The sequence below is a fragment of the Sabethes cyaneus genome, chromosome 1 (genome assembly GCF_943734655.1).
Source record: "Sabethes cyaneus chromosome 1, idSabCyanKW18_F2, whole genome shotgun sequence".
NCBI classification, from domain to species: Eukaryota; Metazoa; Arthropoda; class Insecta; order Diptera; family Culicidae; genus Sabethes; species Sabethes cyaneus.
The window spans coordinates 30,132,437-30,151,784 of NC_071353.1; the positions used below are offsets into that span (position 1 = coordinate 30,132,437).

At 37.0% G+C, this 19,348-nt stretch overlaps 1 protein-coding gene across 1 annotated transcript; it reads left to right on the top strand.

The window, feature by feature from the left end:
- The first annotated feature begins 72 nt into the window (after positions 1–72).
- Positions 73–18,867, top strand: LOC128738081 (cyclin G). The gene is made up of 7 exons (XM_053832930.1): positions 73–894; positions 5,248–5,706; positions 8,420–8,910; positions 11,394–11,636; positions 14,882–15,256; positions 15,328–15,551; positions 15,750–18,867. The coding sequence occupies exons 3-7, from the start codon at positions 8,440–8,442 to the stop codon at positions 15,832–15,834; spliced, it is 1,398 nt and encodes a 465-aa protein (XP_053688905.1). The 5' UTR covers positions 73–894; positions 5,248–5,706; positions 8,420–8,439; the 3' UTR covers positions 15,835–18,867.
- Positions 18,868–19,348: the final 481 nt, after the last annotated feature.

The window sequence follows — 19,348 nt, forward strand, 5'->3', positions numbered from 1 at the left end:
CTGGATCAAGTCGCTTCCTTTTTGATTCAATTGAATTTTGGTTATTCTTTGTTTAACCGTTGAGCAGAGTAGAAGTATCGTCTGTTTTATTTGCGAAAACTTGCAAGATTTGTGTCTAAATTTTGATTGTGTCAATGTACAGTTCAAAGACAAACAACATGGAATAATTACGATTACACGCCAAGCGGAGCGTGACAAGCTTCAAGGCGAACTAAAACCATAGAACATTTACGAAAATCGTTCTAATAGTTTGTAGGTCGAGAAGAAGCGACCCGTATAAGAATAGTGATGCAATAACCTGGCGTTGGTTAAAAAGTTAAGTGCGTGTTAGCATTAGCATAGCTTGTGCGTTTACTACGGCCATAATATAGTGTTTCCATAACAAAAGTAGGTGTAATTTTTTTATTTTTTGAGCACAATTAATGCAACATTTGCATAAAAACTAAGCTCAATTTATTGTCTGCTGATGCGAAGAAAGTATTTTATTAAAAAATAGAACATATACATGTAAGCAAAAGTGATTCCGTGAATGTGTGCGTACAACTCTGGTCGTTTGAAGAGAAAAACCAAGCGATCCAAGCCTCGAATTTCTAGTACCAACAAACCAAGCGCAGATTCATAAAAGTGATGAAAGCATAACAGTAATAGCAGTAAACAGACAACAGACCCCAATCGAATAGTTTGTGAGATGTTCAGCAAACGGTGAAAGCTGATAAAGTAAAACATCTGTGATAAACGTGTAGATATTATTTTAAATTATTTTTAATATATACATATTTCGACACTATCGTGACGTATCCACACTTATCGAAGATAAGTTCAAATACTTGCTGCTTCATATATAAAATCACGAAACCTGAAGCTGACTTTAAACGGTGGAATTCAATTCCAAAGGTGAGTATTTCAGTATATCTAAATTAGTTACCTATTCTAAGGTTATATCAAATCACGGAAGTTTCAAAATCGTAGAGGAATGTTTCAGGAATTAAATCTCGATAACCGAGCACATCAAGTTCAGCTAGTATGTTGACTTAACATATACCAATTTATAATCGACTTATATATTTAATTTCAAACGACATTGTATTGGACGCATTGGTGGTATTAAGCAGGATTAAAATAAATCGATGAGTCATTTAGCTGTTAAACAACACCAATACCAATTATTATTTTCGATTGATCTTGCAACAGTTTTCGTAACATTTGAAACGCTGAGCTTCCTGATATATATCTGTTTACTACTTAGGCTGGAGTACGAATACATTCGATATTTTAACAAAAAATAGTGATCATTTTGGTCATGTCCTTCAAATAGGTTCCTCGATACTTCGGTCACTGTCTGGACTTGTAGGTCAACTGGTACCCTTGAGTTAGGTCAGGCTTTCAGCTACATGATCGTGGCGTATGTGGTTTACATTGTGCTTCGTTTTGCGATCGATTATTTCAGCGCAGACAAAACAGGTTTAACCGTCATCGATGTTTTGAGGTGATAAGAAGGTTATTCATAAATGCAAACTAGGAAAGGCATTGTTAGAGAGAGTTTCCATCGACAAAATTACTTGACATTTCAATAGTCAAAAGCAATAAAATTACAAAGCAATTTATTTGTTTTTTATTGTTCAGAAACAGAAACCAGTAGTGTAGAAATTTAGGATCTCAAATTTTATATCTTCAGAAAATTGATTCCTTTTCGTCAATAACTACCGTTGGGGTAATGGTACCATTTACATAAACGGATTTTAACGCAAGGTTTTTTTGAAGAATTAACTGGCGGATTTCACGCCAACTTGACCAGAGGTTGGCATGACTAAGAATTCAATGAAACTGTGTGTGTAAAGAGTTTATGTAAATAATTTTTTCCAAAATTGTCCGAGCGGCCGTGAATGGACGCGAAAATTGTCAGTCCGATTTTATTCTTGAAATTAGACTTATTTTGTGGAAAATAAAAGTGAAAAAAAGAAAATTGCAAATAGAGCTAAATATATACTGTATGTTAAGTGTGTAAGTAGTGCTGAAGATGGGAAAAAGTGAATTTATAAGAAGAAAGAACGATTGTACTGAACGGAGTTGTAGATGGTGAAAATTGAAAAGGGTAGTTTCTCTGCTACCGATGATTTCGAGTTGGATAAGATTTGGAAGGTTTATTGGTGTTTTGTAAGTGGGTGGTTACAGGTATTTCTGGTATGTGAAATTTGAGTAATTTAAGAGGTTTAGTGAAATTTAGTGAAAGGAAAAATCATTTTTTTAATTATAAGGGATGGGCAGGGTGAAAATAGTAACAATGACGGTATTTTCGATATATAATATATTACGTTACCATGCGCGTAACTAAGCAACATAATGTGAAGGAGTAGACGTTTACAGTAACAGTATTAATGGTATTAATCAGGGCTTGTTCGTTCACTTTGACTCAATTTTGATTCATTTGACAGTACCGTTTCAGCCGAACAATTTGACTAAGTTGTATATAGAACATTTGTAGAACTAGTTATCATCTTCAATTTTGCTGAATAAAGTTTCGCTGTATCGGTTGTAGTTACGATGCTACAATGCTAGTACGTCATTAGTTACTAAATGAGCATTCATTTAGTCACTAATAAGGTACTAGCATTGTAGCACCGTAAATACAAAAGATACGATAAAACCTTTCAGCAAAATTGTAGATAATAACTGGTTCTACAAATGTCCCATATATAACCTTGTAAAATTTTGCTCGACTGAGACGGTACTGTCAAATGAATCAACATTGAGTCAAAGTGAAACGAACAAGCCCTGGTATTAATAAAAAGATAAGTAGTTTTTCCAAAATTGTTCGACTATTTTTTGGAAAGGGCTTAATTTTTTTTAATCTATTTGATTTAGCTCGTTCGTGTTAAACTTAAAAGAGCCGTAAGTCTAATAAAAATAGTATAGCGATAAGCATTGCTTATAACTTATGTTAGCAGATATGATCGATACACCCGATTTACTAGGGTTAGTAGGTCTTTTATATTTTTCTTAACATAGGAAGGCAAGGAAAGGGCTTAATTTTTTGTTTTTTAATAAAAAATATAGCTCGAAAACTATAGGACCTACAAAAATATGATCTATGGGTAACTTTCAGAAGATTTTCTACGCTGAAAAAAAAACATTTCAAAATCTAAAGATCGATTTTCTAAAAAAGGCAGCTCAGATATTGATAGTTTTTTAATTATATTTTTTATTAAGAAATACCCACGGAACCAATAAGCATTTCCAATGCAATTTAACTGTAAGCCAATAAGCATTTAAGTTGCCTTAAATGCTACTTAAATGCTATTTTGGCAAAATATGCGGCCACTTCACTGCTAGCCCTCTTATAGTGCTAACAATGCTTATTTGCAGCTAGTTACCGACAATAAGAATTTAAATAGAATTGTGGATGCCAACTTACAATTGTACAGTCAAAAGGCTGATAAACAGCAACCTGCAGTATAAAACGCCAGGGATGCTAATAAACGATTGATTTACTGCTTATACTAATGCTTATTGGTTACCTGGGTAAGAACAAATTAAGCCCTTTCCAAAAGTTAGTCTAGGCCAAGTTAGTTTTTGAAAAAACTAAGTACACTCAAGTCTTTTTTTACACGGTTTGTTTTTTTCGATTACTCAAAAACGGTACAACTTTGGGACCATTTAAAAACTACGTGACGAATGTCGGGCCTCTCCCAAATGTATTGAGATATAAATGAATGGTCCCTAAGTTGCCCTGTTCCTAATAATCGAAAAAACAAACCGTGTAAAAAAAGTACTTGAGTGTATGCAAAGCTGCTTACTAATATGAATTCCACAAAAAGTTTCATTGAGTTCTGAGAGGGTGCTGCCAACCTTATAGAGATAGACTAGTTGGCGTGGAATCCGTCAGCTAATCTAAAAAAAATCGTGTCACCGTAATAATCAGAAGAGAGGGACATTGACGAAATTCTCTCCTTGTTAGATTGTGCCTTTTGATAAGTTACGCGAGAATTCTCTATCATTTTTTTTACTTTTTCTCGCACTATTCCGTTATAATAAAAAGATTTCTAATTACGATTTTATTAAAAATACATACGTGAAAACAGAACACACAGAATAACCAACGTATTTTGGATCCTAGCTATACATAATTTGAACGCTTACAGCAAAATCAAATGGAAGTGTCCAAATTATATACATCGGCTGATGGGGTCCAAAAGAGGTTGGTTACCCTACACCCTTTTTAAAAAATTAGCCAGGGAGTAATCGTTAAGGTGAAATTAGTCGTCATCGATTCTGCCGATTTCAAAAGCAGTTTTTTTGTTTGAAACAAATTCTGTTCATGACAATATTTTCGCTGTGTTCAGATTGGCAAGAAGAATGCAGGATTTATATTTTTATAACCAGAACCTCGCTTTTGGGCCAAAAAACTGCTTCCGAAATTGGGCTTTCCAAGGAAAATTTCCCGTTAATGTCAATAGGATCGTAGCATTGGCTCCGCAATTGCCCATATATCAAGTAAAAAAGCATAGCCTGGGGTGCTTTGCTTCTTTATCGGCACATTTCGCAGCTGGTTATTGGAGTACAGGACAATTGCGGGGCTTGTGCAACGATTTTACTGACTGACCTAGCAGCATCCATTCTGCCGAGATCCGAACATACGACTATTGGCTTGTTTGACCAGCGTCGTATCTTAAAGTTAACTAAACGGTCCGGAAAAGATATTTAGAGATTGCTGACAGATGCGTTCAAACCGTCATCAATCCTTATTAGCATGGAAATACGGAGCAGTAACCTTCTTAAAACGTTGCATTGAACTCGAAACATTCACAAATTAAAAAAAATTGACATTGGACGGCCTAGTCATAGAACTAGTTCTTACATTAGCATAAAAATCGAAGCAAAAACTTGATAGGTAGCTATCATTTAATTTTTTTAATAAAACTTATTTTTTTCATAATTTTAGAACACGGATCATTTATTTCACAAGATCTAAAATATCAAACTTCCAATCCAGTCTAAATTTTGCATAGGTCATATTTGCAAATGTAAACATTATGAATGTGATTTGCTAGTCTGGCAGAGAGTAACTCTCACGTGGTTTGTTTATTTGCAGATAGGACCTATTCAAACATTAGGCGAGAATTATACCTATCACAATCACACTACCGAATAAATATCAATCAACAATGTAAATATTTTTCATTCAGTCTACTTTTATTTCTTTATTTTATACAAAGCCTAATACAAGTAAATTGTTTTCTGTTTTTTTAGATAATTTTCCATCAAGCCATTCCATGCCCCCAGTTATAAACAACAGCAGATCAGCGCCATCTCGATTGTGACCTGCGTAACGGTTAATTTCTCAAAAATTTGACGCATCCATATAAAAACTGCTTCTATAGTAAACCAGCGTACAAACATTGCGTCCTATACGGTACAATCAACAAACGTTGTATCACGGTGTGTATTGGTACATGAAGTCATTGTGTGGCTCATACATACATCGTCGTCACGCATCCAAGCTCATCAGCTGAGAAAGTCTACACAAGCTCACACATACACTACCATTCCATGGCAGAGCAGTAGTACCAGAGTATAGCAGCAGAGCTCTAGTCACTTGAAGTCTCCAATCTGGTCGTCATTGTAGAATCCAATCCCGAATCGAATAGTTCTTTGTTACTGACATTGGGGTGAAGTAAAAGTGAGAGCCACAATCACGGAAGCATCCGGGTAAGTGACCGTTAGATAACCTTTAAATTGTGTAGTAATCCGTTAGTCAACCTATCGTTATTCTGCAATGGCCAGATAGGGGTAAAATTAAAGTGAAATTTTCTTGCACTCAAAACCTACGTTCGTGCGGCAGCCATTTTGAATTTTTGTCTTGTGCAAATAGGCAGCGCAATATAGATTTTTCAGTTTATTTTTTGTTTCGATTGAAACAATTTTATTCTATAAGGCTGCGTGAGAATGATGAAAAAATATTGGAATATTCAACAACCGAACATTCGGAACAGGGTTATTGAAGTGAAATAGCTTCGACTCATAATAATTATGAGGTAGTGATTACATGTTAACCCTGATTGTCACTAAACAAACCATAGTGAAGCATGACGACAGTTCTAGAACAGTCCGGATAAAAACGGGATTGGACGCGATAGGACAACTTTTTTTTCCTGGGGTATGCTCTTCAGCAAAAAATAATTCATAGCAATTACTTGGTTCGAGGAAGGTGGACGATGGTTTGGGAAGTAATGTGAGAAATCATCTGTTTTCTCTATTTCACATACACTACATCTGCGGTAGCAGTGTTAGTGCGAACTAATAAGTTTTTTTTCTCATCATAGCGTCTTCGCTGATACGCACAGTTATACATATTCATGAAGTCATCGCAATGGATGTCGAAATTGTGAAATTTTAGTTAATTGGACAATCTGGAATGTAGATGCCTAGAGTTTAGATACCTATTTTAGGTTTTTGTTTTTGTAGGTTTGGTTAATACATCTAGCTGGCAAACCAAATAGCGAATATCGAAAAGGTTAGCAGTGCCTCAAAAAATAGGAAAATTAAACATGATACTGAGCCTTGATATGTAATACATTAGGCAGCCTTGTCAAGTCATTCACGCACTAAAATTATAATACTAGGAAGGGCGAAACTAACATCACCATATGTTTACTACAATCCGGTAGTAGGACGTAAAAGATTGTCGCTATCCAAAGTGTATATTGACATTTTTGGTATAGACGCAAAGTTTGTGGTATAGATGTCTACTAACACCAATAAACATTCTGAAAAATGTGAAGCTGTTTCTGTACCACTACATAAATATTTGGCATGTTACACCTTGTCTCTTCAGTTCACTTTGGTGACTATCGACCCAGTAAACATCCTTTATAAAATAGATAAAATTTAATTGCCGTTTCGGTTTTGATCCAAACTTTCGAATAGCTCAGAATAAAATGTTCGTTAATATCTAATATTGCTATGAAAAGAATCATGTGCTGTTGACATCGTCGTGCGGATTGCAATGTTTTCTATCAGGTTACGAATGACTGAGACTTCAATTCAATTTAACCAAAGGGTGTTACCCTTGACGATCGCCGAGATTGTCAATACACCAAGTAGAAACACTTCTTCAACACTTTAGATATCCCTTGTGTATTGTTTAAATTTCCGGTAAATTATTGGATCTTTACATCCATGACTAGAGCCAATTAACATTGTGTAACATCCCATACTCAGTTTAAAAAAAAAACTTACATTCTCTTCGTTTTTGTTCGGTAAACAAGGAATGTTCCAAATTATATAAACTTAAATGAAAATGTAACAATACCTAAATAATCTACAAAAAGAAATTTGTGATACAATTTTAAATCAGGTTTTCGGCGTTTTTAGTCACCTCGAAGCGCCCATGGAATTTTTGTTCTTAAAATTACATTTCATAAGAATAACTTTTAGCATCAACATTCCAACGAATCTAACTTTTGAATTCAATCCAAAACATAGTTCAAATGCTCACTCATTTCTGCTAAATTCATTAATTCATTGCTCAGTTATTTAACAGTGTAACAATTTTACAGATCATAGCCAGAAAAGTAAGTTTTCGTCTTACCTGGAATCGAAGCAACGTGCATACATAAAGTGTAAACATTGGCGGGACAAACCCGTTCGATAATTACAAGGTAGACAGACAAACATAGCTCTAGCCTCAGTTTAAATACCCGTTTGTCTCGTTTCGGCTCTGTTGCTATTTTTCTTTCTACTAATAGTAGTTTTACTCTAGTCTAGCGTCTGTGGTAAGACAGCGCAATTTCTTACCCAGAAAGAAGAGAGCACCAGAAGAAGCGTGATAACAATTGCCGAGGCAGGCTAACCGTAAATATCGTACTAAGGTCGCTGCTTATGTCAGTAGACCAGTGTGTACGAGGTTAAGATTGAGTTATAAATCCACACACCTAATAAAAATCGACAGTATTTTTTTTAGAAAAAGGTATTAAAGTTCAAAAAGCTTGTGCTTTTTGCAACTGATTTGTACCGATTGGGTGGTGTGCAATCGACGAGGGTTTCTGAGTGTCACATTTCAGAAAGAAATATTTCGAGGAAATTTTCTGCAGTTAAAAAAGCGGCCGCTTCCTTGAAACGTATTTGTTTTCTATCTGCTGAACTATCTCTGATCGAAACCAACGTTCAGTGATAGCAAACAAATTGCGCACTTCAAGCGTGAAGTTGTGTACCTAGCTTGCTGAGACGTGTTTGAATTTCAGCATCAAGAGACGTGAGAATTTAGCGCTCTATTTACTAAGCGAACAGAGTGCAAAATTACATCTCCTGAATCTGATAGCCACAAGCACGACTAAGCTCGACAGCCTGCAAAGGTTGTGGCGAAAGACCATTTTCACTGATATCCTGCATATTTTACGTAAATTGTTGCGCCAAACAATAGGTACTAGGCCAGCCCTCAGTATGTCTGTCCCTGTACGCTGCTATTCTGTCGATACTATGAACAACAACATCGATCAGCAACAGCACGTCGACATCAGCAGTGGCAGCGCCCATATGGATGACGACGAGTCAATGATGCTGAACAAAGTTCAAGTGTCTGAGGAGATGCAACATAATCAGCGGATGTTGTTAGAGGGCCGGCTTGGGACACCGGATGCTGCTGATGCAGTTCTTATGGAACCACCGAACGATAGTCAGGCAAGCAACTATCACCTGATGACGTCCGGGGCCTCCACCAGCAAGGATGATCACCTCACCGGAGGTGGTCCACAAGACTTGGCCGGAGCTAAGTCGGTATCCCCGCAGAAACAGCCACTATCGGCGTTGCTCCAGTCTGGGTATTCTTTCGAGCAGATGATGGCCAAATTAAGCGAACTGATCGCCCTGGAACCCAAATACCAGCCGAACCTCTACCTGCCCCATCAATCATGCGTAAGTAACAATTCAGTTTTATTCAGTTCTGTCAAAAGGTCACTTCTCTCTCTATCTTTGTGTACATTTTTCTTTCAAAAATGATATAAAAAATTCGATGGAAAAAACATTTACGTACATTTAGTTTGCGTTGTTCCTGTTATATAATTTTAAAATTTTGTTGCAAAACGAAACGTAGAAAATCATTTTCACTCAGAATGGTTTAAATTCACATTAACTTTATCGTTACAATATTACTGGATCACCTTGGCCCTTCGAATGGTGGTTATAGTGCAGTGATTGAAAGAAACGATTTGCCTTTGGAGCAATTACTCACCTGAGGTCAAACTTCGCTGTCTATATGTACCTCTACCTTGCCCTATCCGGCTGGTTGTTTCCCCCAAGATTACAGTACCATTTCTTTGTTACCATTTTCGCAAAGTCATGTCAATCGTTGATTTTTTCTTATCAGTTTTTGCTAACAATACATTCGAAGTTGGTAGATTAACAAAGCTCCTTCAGAACTGTGGATGTTTTCAATTTCTACAACGAAAAAGTAGCGCAAAACCAATCCACTAAGTAAATATTTGATTTCCGTGATAAGAAATTTTGTATACCAGAACAAATATGTAGTGGTTAAAAATCTCGCTGAAAACACACGTCTTAGATTTTTTTTCGGTAGTCTGCTGTATATTTATAGATTCATTGCTACAATCATTTGTCTCGGCATAGTGCGAATTGCAACTTATAAAATTTAAAACTATTCCATATACATTTTATACGGGATCTTTATCCCATCCTATCGAGTACCACTTTCTGATTTATAGGCCAATCATTCAAGCTTGGTGGGAGGTGCATGGTTGAATTCAATCAAAAGTTGTTCAAGTTTCATCGATTGTTTATTTGTTTACGTGCGCTCTCTCCTTGGTTCGCTTATTTACGATGTACCTATCATGCATAAGCACAGCTACATCAGCCTCAGGACTTATCACACCACAGCACCTTGTGTGACGTGCTATTAGCCGATGGTAGGTGTAGAAAAAAAAGAACAGTATGTTTATAAAAATAACAAGCTAGCTCTTGTGAAAACAAGCATCGACTGACTCGGGATTATTTGAACACTCGTTTTCGGCGTACCAGAGCTTTTCAGATTAATGACCTTTCTTTCTGTTCAATGCTCATTGTAATGGTCATTGTTTGATCGGAGTAGCCACTAAATATGCAGCGTGTATTTTCTGCAATAGAGTCCGACAATAATTGTTGCTAGCTGGCTACCAGCCTGTGATGTGCTAGCGGTACTACGTAACTGTCTGACTAAACAGTCAACGTGCGAGCGTTGAAACACACGTTAGTTATAATTAAAGCTGACTCGCTCTCTAAAACAATGTAGCGCTGGTTGGATGGTTACTATTTTCGCCCAGTACTTTGTAGTAGTAGTCTTCTTTCGATTCCGATCCCTCGCTTCCGCTGAGCTTCCAGAGCAGCAGCAAAACAATGGGCAGAACAAGTGACATACACTTGGTGACGGTTTGCTGTTTATATATCATGCCAACGAATATTCTAATGATAACATCGCTCGCATCTACATTGTGTGTGTCGTTTTCATTATCACGCTTCGCTGACGATTTTCCTTCCAAAGGCTTGGTTGCCCTGGAACAGTGAAGTTTTTCCGACAGAGTGCGACCAATTGGAACAGATGTGCTGTCAGGTGTCATAAATTATTAGTACAGACGAAACCAAGGAGTTCATTGCTCATTTTCATATTGATCAAATTATTAATGGTAATAATTTGGATGTTTTCGTATAGAATTGTATTGAAAATCTATCAAAACACAGAGCACCAGCACGGTTTATATAAATACATATAACATAAACTAGTAGGGTCTTCTCTTTACTATTATGGTTAATCCATTACCAGTTTTTACATTTGAGTAAAATATAAACAGGCGTTTCATTGTACAACACACACACACCATACCATACTAGCGGGTGACAATATTTCAATCAAATTTCAAGTTTCAATGTCAAAAGTACTACTACATACGCCCAGCAGCGTTTCTATACGAGCTTCGCTGAGTCGATCGAGTCATACTGGTTTGACAACTTTGTTGCTGAGTGCTATTATACTCAGCTTCAGCTTGGTCCTTAAGAAATGCGTGTGTCCGCTCTGTATTATGTAGTTCGTACGAGCTTGGTCATGAATTTTGGTTATTTGCCAAATCTTCGCTCAACTTTCAAAACACGCACACACAAACGCTGACGCTACTGCTTCTTAATTTAGCTACATTATGCAAACGATAACCTTCAGCTCGGCCCCATACAATACGTTGTTTTGTTCTAGAAAATGTGTAGCAAAACATTGTAATATTATTGAGTTTGCTTTTTATCCTCTTTGCAGCGTGACCTTTTTTCAGTTTCGTGATCTGTTTATAAATTATCAGTGATCATTAACTCATTTGATTTTTTTGTTTGTTTGTTTATTCAATACACAACAATGACTACAGAGTGGCGAAATTACTATCGGCACACGAGACGGCGCTGCCCACGTGTTGCGTTGCCTTAAGGTCTGGTATGAGCTGCCGAACGATGTCCTGTTTGCGGCCATTAACTTGGTCGATCGTTTCCTGACCAAGATGAAAGTAAGGCCAAAGCATATGGCCTGCATATCGGTCAGTGCTTTCCATCTGGCGGTGAAGCAACTGTCCCTACCGCAGATCGATGCGGACGATTTGGTAGCCATTTCACAGGTGAGTACAGTATTTTTTTACTATTTTAATGAAATACCCACTGACAATTTCGAACGGATATAATCGCATGCTGATTAGGTTGATCAAGATGATTCCCAATTGCGTTATTTCGATTTTTAATTTCGTGTAAAAACATTTTGGAATGTTACTAAATTCAATCGGTTAAAAGACAACGAGATTGTTTGAAAACAAAATTAAACGCTTATTTCCAATAGATTGTTATTGGTTTACACTAAAAAGCTCCAAATGTCAACGGAAAATTGGAAAACATATATTTTAATTTCTTTATCTTTCGATTTGCTGGTCTAGTTTTTCAGGGTTTCTCCTCTGTTGCCACCTAGCAACAAATCACACGCGGACTGTCGTCTAAATCTGATGCTATCTAATACCATAGAACACAGCCTTCAGTAGGTCATATTCCCGTTATTTTAGTTACCAAAAGAAACGATGATTCCCATTTCAAGGTTCTTTTCCCCACATAAACCTTCGGTTTGTTTCTATAAGGCGGACTGAATTGAATCTAGAGAGCGTAAACAACTACAACAACACACTGAATCTGGCATCAGAGAAGTTTATATTTAGCTTAATGGTTGCCTCTTCCAGTGTTGGAATACGATCAAAGCGCTAAACAGTGAACAAATTAAATATGTCTCTTGCGAAGATTTTGTTTCCCTTGTCAGCTTGCCAACCATGAATTGACACTGACTATTTGTTTGTTTGATGGTGCATTTAGCGATATTTGTGTCTTATTGCTGAAAGAGGATGATTTTCAATGTAGGTGCAAATGTACCAGACAAAACTCTACCTAACTTGCTGTTGGAATTCTGAAAACATTTCAAGATCTTTCTTACTTAAGCAGTACGATACTAATCGTATCTTTTACCACTGTAAAATTAGGTAATGGTGAATTGTATAATTAACGCCATTGCTGCGTCACTCAAGTTAACCGAAGTTGACAATGCTCAATTACCACAGTCTAGCGTATAGGACAAAACGAATTAAGTCGTTTTAAACGGTTCCGCTGCATTTGGAGAAGAAAAATCTAATTACCTTTTAATTGTTGCTAAAAAACCAAAAATCTATGCAAAATGGTATTGACAAAAAAAAAAAGATACATGATTTGTTCTCAACCTTTAATTTTAATTACGGGCAAGTTTTCTCAAGTTATTACCTAAATATTTGTTGCAATGTACATAGTGTAATACTATATTTGTTTTCAAACATGCAACGATTGATTGATACTTCAAGCATTTGTTTTACAGCTGCTGTTCGTTGTTTGTTGCACGAAAATTTGCAGAACAAATCCCCTGCAAAACAAATAACGAAAGTGCTTCGTCAATAGCAGTCTTCATTTTATTAGCCACCGCTACAGGCATTGGTATTTTTACTAGCTAACTAGCTTGTTTTATCTTGCATTATTGAGCGTTCACGCGCTCTCTACTGCTACCACCAGCAACCGTGGTGGACCCCTTAGCTTCGAAACCTTCGTAACAACCTCCGCAAAATGCGCAACCAATATTTCTTTACTAAAAGCGAATCTGATAGAGCTAAACTTCGGGAGCGTGAGGATGAGTACAAAGCTGTCCTTACCGCAACATATGACAACTATTTGCAAAGGATTCAGTCTGCCGTTAAACAGGACCCCTCATGTTTCCGGAATTTTGTTAAGAAACGTAAAACCGGCAACAATATTCCTCCGTCGGTCAACTTCGAAGGAACAACTTCTCACTCGAGCTCAGAATCAGCTAATCTTTTCGCTACGTTTTTCGAGGGCGTATTTGGTAAAGCATAAGCAACTGCTTCGAGCATATATCGTTCCGTGATATTAATCTACCACTAGTGCAGTTTTCTATAGACGAGGTTCGGAAAGCTCTTGAAGATCTCGATTCATCGAAAGGACCCGGAACAGACAGTCTACCACCAGTATTTTTAAAAAATTCGCTTGCATCGCCGATTACCGCTGTTTTTAACCGCTCAATCAGTAGTGGATCGTTCCCAAATGCATGGAAAATGGCGTCCATCGTGCCGATCCATAAGTCCGGAAGCTACAAATCGGTCGCCAACTACCGTGGCATATCCATACTTTGCACCCTCAGCAAGCTATTCGAAAAACTACTCCATACAACTATATACAGGTCAGTTGCACCGATCATCTCTCTAACAGCCAGCATGGATTTATGAAGCATCGTTCGACAACATCAAATCTTATGTCCTACGTCACAACGATATCACGTGAGCTAGAAGCTAAGCGGCAAGTGGATACGATCTATTTTGATTTTGCGAAAGCTTTTAATACTGTACCACACAACCTCATTATTGAAAAACTAAACTACATCGGATTTCCCTCATGGTTTACCGAATGGCTTTACTCATACTTATACGATCGCAAAGCACTCGTTACAGTAAACTCCGTGCGCTCCAGAACATTTGACATATCGTCTGGTGTCCCGCAAGGCAGTGTGCGTGGCCCGCTCATCTTTACAATTTATATTAATGACCTGGACGAGCTGCTGTCATCATCGAAATTATCATTTGCCGACGATCTAAAAATTTTTCGGGTGATTGCTGCCCCTGCCGATTGTGTCGCATTACAGGAGGATATTAATATTCGACCTTATAACAGGCAATGTGGATTGCCCGGAACTCATGTACCAGATACCGTGGAATGTACCTCCTTGTCGGCTTCGAAATCCACCTTTATTGGCCATCCAATTCCACAGAACAAATTATGATGTGAATAATTGTTTTAATGTCTGCTTGCGTTCCTTCAACGACGTTTGTAATGTGTTCGATTTTACTCTGTCTAGAAATGTGTGTAGTAATAGAATCCGAGGCTTAAATTAGTTATTAAGTATACAATCTGTACGACGTAGTCGAAGATGGTGGAATAAAATTAATAATTGAAGGCACATGGCAATACCTAAGTAACATTGAGAGATTCTCTTTGCCGTCAAAAGGCAATTTGTTTGCTTACTTTAGACGCCAGCAACTGATTCATGCAAAGCTGTTGTGCTAAAGTGCAATTGCATCGCCGTTTTAAGCGGAAGCCAGGAGACACGAAGAGAATCTACGTTCTTTTGAAAAAGTACCCGAGAAATGTTACTGACCAATATCTGCTAGTGAAAGACGTGATCAACATGCGATAACCGCTTAGGTTCTAATAACATTCACAATGAAAACGACTTAATCCGACTTTGATGACCCGAAATCGTTTGTAACCAACTTTTCATTATTCAATTTAATAGTGTCGCTGCACGGCGCGTGATCTTGTACGGATGGCGGACATAGTTGCCAACAAGCTTGGTGTCCAAATGAATACTTCTCCAGTCACTGCACTATCCTTTATTCGGATTTTTTACTACATCTTTGCGAATGCCGCGAATGCTCTCGGATTGACCGACTTTTTCACGTCGGCCATATCGTTGGCAGATCTGGAGATGCGTTTGGAAATTCTGTCCTGTGATGCCAGCTGCGCCAGCATTCGTCCCTCGGAATTGGCATTGGTCATGGTTTTCACCCAGATGGATGCGCACGTGAGTGCAAACAAGGAGAATGAGTTGTACAACCGGCATATTCATGATCTGGTTGATTATGCCATCCAGCTACAGAAGTTCTGTCGTGTAAGTTAACAAAAAAAAGTTTTATAAGTGTACTTGTGACCAAAAATCTTTATTTATTTTTTCTTTTCCAGATTCCCGATAGCAGTTTCTTCTACAGTCACAGTATTGTCGCAAAAATTCTTTCGCAGTATAATGGGCAACATAAGATGCCGTATAAGCAACGGCTAGTTTGGAAGTTGTCGTCTCGCACCATGAAGGTGCTTCGTCCAACCGACAAGCTCACCTCGTACCTGCCCACGATCGCGGAACATCATGCTCACAACAGTCATGTTAACAATAATAATCTTAGATTTAGGTAAGTAACCATTTTCTTTGCGTTTGTTAAATCGCAACGATTGAAAACAAATCCCAGAGTAAAACAAGAATATCATACAACAGAATTACTCCTCCATTCTGATATCTCTATTTCTCGACTGTTCTTGTTCTGCATATTCCTTTTCTTGTTTTCTACGTATTGTTTATCAATAAAACGCATTATAATTTTTACCCACAGAACTGGCAGCGTTAGCTCCGAAGACGACGGAGAAGATTGGCCCACTTCACCCATTGTAGCAGTTTGTGAACAATTTGACGAGTAAAAGACCCCCTCCACAAACTACAACGTTCAAATCGCTGCCGTGCGCTTGTGTTAGTGGGTCCTTGAAGGCCACATTCTGAACGTTCTTATTTTGTTATCTTTGACTCCATAAGGATTACAACTACTTTTTATTCAACTGTGCTGTCAATAACTACAACGTAGAAGAAGAAGAAGAAGAAGAACACAACAAAACGCGACTATAAACTTTAACGAAGCGAACTGTGTAAGTGTTTTCTTTACTGAAAGAAGACTTTTTGACTTTTGCTGATAAGAAGTGAAACCGGAAATCGAAGCACAAGAGAAAAACGTCAGCAAAGTACGGGACAAACTTGCCTGGCAGAAACTGGAGTAGGAGGCAGATCACATCATCTAGTGTACTACAATCAACGCATTCAAACACGCACGCACACTTTCTTATGTCCGCATAGTTTCTTGGCTGCCGATAGCGGACGGTATTGGGAAGACAACTATAACAGGCGTAAGTGCGCGCATTAATGTAAACATCGTATTTGTCTAATTTTGATTAAAAACCTAAACAAAACCCGCAAAAAAACTTCACAAAACATTTTCCGGAAAAAATCTCTAAAAACAAAAAAGAATTAAAAGTATAAAAATCATAAAATAAAATCAAAAAAAGTACAAAATATACAAAAAGTAAAAAAATCTAGAAAATAGGTGTTTAACGCATAGGACAGAAGCAGTTGAAGAGAATAAGAACGAGAATTATTCAACACAGGTTACAGCAGAGAGGACAGGCAAACAATCTTGATTAATTTATTGCAGCAGAAAACAAAACTGAAGATTGTGAAAAAAAACGTTGGGGAAATCTCACAGAGCAGCTAACTGCGACAAATGTTTTGCGATTAGGAAACATCATTTTACGAAGCCAGTACCGATTGTGTTATTAGATATTTTTGCCTAATAAAGCATACGAAAGATAAACATAAAACATTAAAACACAGTTGAGCTTGTGTAACTTTTGTAGTGGAAATTCTCTTATTTTTTTCATAAAAAGATAACTATCACGTAAAGTTTTGAACGAACCACCAATCTTCTTCGGTCGTTAAACACACGAAAACCATCTAGTTTACCAGTATAAAAGCATAAAAACTACAAAATACATACAAATAAAGCAAAAGAATAAAATGTCAAATCAATTTCAATCTGTGTAGTAGTGAATATTGTTCTATCGCTTTCTAAACAAACAGTAAGCAAAAACGAAGCACACCCGCTATAACCAAATATAACAAGAAAAAAATAAGGGAAAATAGTAGAGAATATAATTGGTTTTGTAAAAACAAATTGAAATCAGCAAAATTCATCGCACGGTTTTTGTGTTTCAACGTCGTCACGTAGCAATAGTTGTGAGAGTTAACGATTGTTCCAGTCGATTAAAGAAGAAAGGAAGGAAAACTAAGTCGAGAGCAAACGAGAGGGTCGCAACTGTAAAATCTCCTTTTCCGTGCCTAAACCACGGCGAACGCATCATCATATTAACCGAGACACCCCGCCGCTGCTCCTATTTACCGATGGTACCCTGTAGTATGGAAATCAACGTTTGCAGGGCCATGATAGCTGGGAGAAGAAGGATGCAGAATAATATGAAAATATCGTAACGAAAAGGGGATGAGACGCTCTTCTATCCGTAATTCCAGTGCGCTTCAATCTGCAATCCATGCACGACTGTCTGACCCGAAAGCAAAACCTGTTTCTCCAACAGTTTTTACTTGCTGTTATCTTTGATCTCGAATACTTTCGGGGGTCGGGAGCTTGTTTGAATTGTCACACTTGAAACCTGCGCTTGGAACCAAAGATTGCAAGAGTGTTTCATCCCCTTATTGATTTAAGCTGAATCGAGTACTGCAAAAAGAAACATAATAGAAAAATTCGGAGACGCATCTGGTCTCTGAGAAAGAACAAAACAGAGTGTTTACGAGCAAAAAATTAAATGACAAAAGCGAGTAAAGTATTTTTTACTATAAAATAATAATTTATAAACAAAGTTATTGTGATTCGATTTATTAAAAAATAACCCGATTCATAGACGAAACTCTGCAAACAGGGGAGAAAGTCAAAAGGTTATCCTTTTATGTAACTGAAACCGTTATTTTTTAAAAACTAGTGAAAAAGCGAAACGACATGGCAATCGCTATTCATGTTCGTGTACCTTCCTTTCATCTGTTTATATTTTTGTAAATTATGTTTCCCGTTTTTAAACAAATTATTTATTTACAATCCATTGATGTGAAAAAGTATCTTAAAAAAGAATTAAGAGTGATCAAACACTGAGCACGCTCTCACATGTGCAAGTAGACTGTTGAACAGAGGTAATTAAGAAAATAACCGAAGATAAACCGAAAAAGAGATTTTTATTCACCCAAAATCTTCATCTCGAGTGTGCAAGTTGTGTTCTATAGATAAAAGAACACACTAAACAAGAAAAAACATCGCACTTCATAATTCTCGTTCGTTTTTTATTTTTAAACATTTCGCGTAATCGTACTTCCAAGAAACCAAACCTTTTTTTTATTTTAATATATGTAATTGTATGTACCCCGCTAATGCTTTTCCCCATTTTTCGGGGAATGTTTCTCTCGGCACCAGTTCTTAAAGTAATATCTTTTAGACATCACTGGTGGAAGCTGCATTTCATCTCTGTATTTAGTAGTTCAGGCAAGAGAGAACTTTTCCCTTTATATCAACCACTCCCCATTACTATATACAAAACATCGGCTAGGTTATTCAGTAAGAACAAAACAATAGATGAAAAGGAACTAGAAGAGCAAGAGCGGAAATCTTTTCGTGAAAAGACTATTTTGATAGAAAGAACAAGCAAGAAAAAACACCACACACAAATGGCATGGATTTTAAACGAAAATCGTTATGATGAAGGTGGTGAAAATGAACTAATTGTGTATGTATAATTTATATCTCGTAAGGTATCTGAAAAAGGAAAAAACACGAAAAAATGCAATTGAATTTCATTTGAAGACAAATGAAGAAAAATAAATACTTTGGTTTATTTATAAACTTATATCTGAGGTCGAGTGTATGCATCCGAAAGTTCTTTTTGATCATTGACTATTATGTTCTATTTTAGTTCTATAACTCTATACCGGAACCTTTTAATCCAACGATAATATTGTTCCTTGCAACAATTGTACGAATCCTCCGCTAATTCATATTTTAATACTAATTATCCTGTACTTACCAATTACATTGAAAATATGCTTCACCCATTACAAATTCAGGCCATTACAAATATTTTTAAAGTTTTTGTCCTTCGGATGCTGGGCAACTGAAGGGGGGTGTGGGCGAAAAAAAATCAAAGATTTTTAGGAATTTTGACGTAGAACTACGTCTTACCGCAGAGTGTCAATCCAAAATTTGGATTCAACCCAGCGTCACGAAAGAATGAAAGTTTTTGAACGCTAATAGCTCTGCCAATGATTGGATTTTCATGATTTAGATACCGATCGACTCATAAAAGATGTAGCAATTATGTAATTTCTATT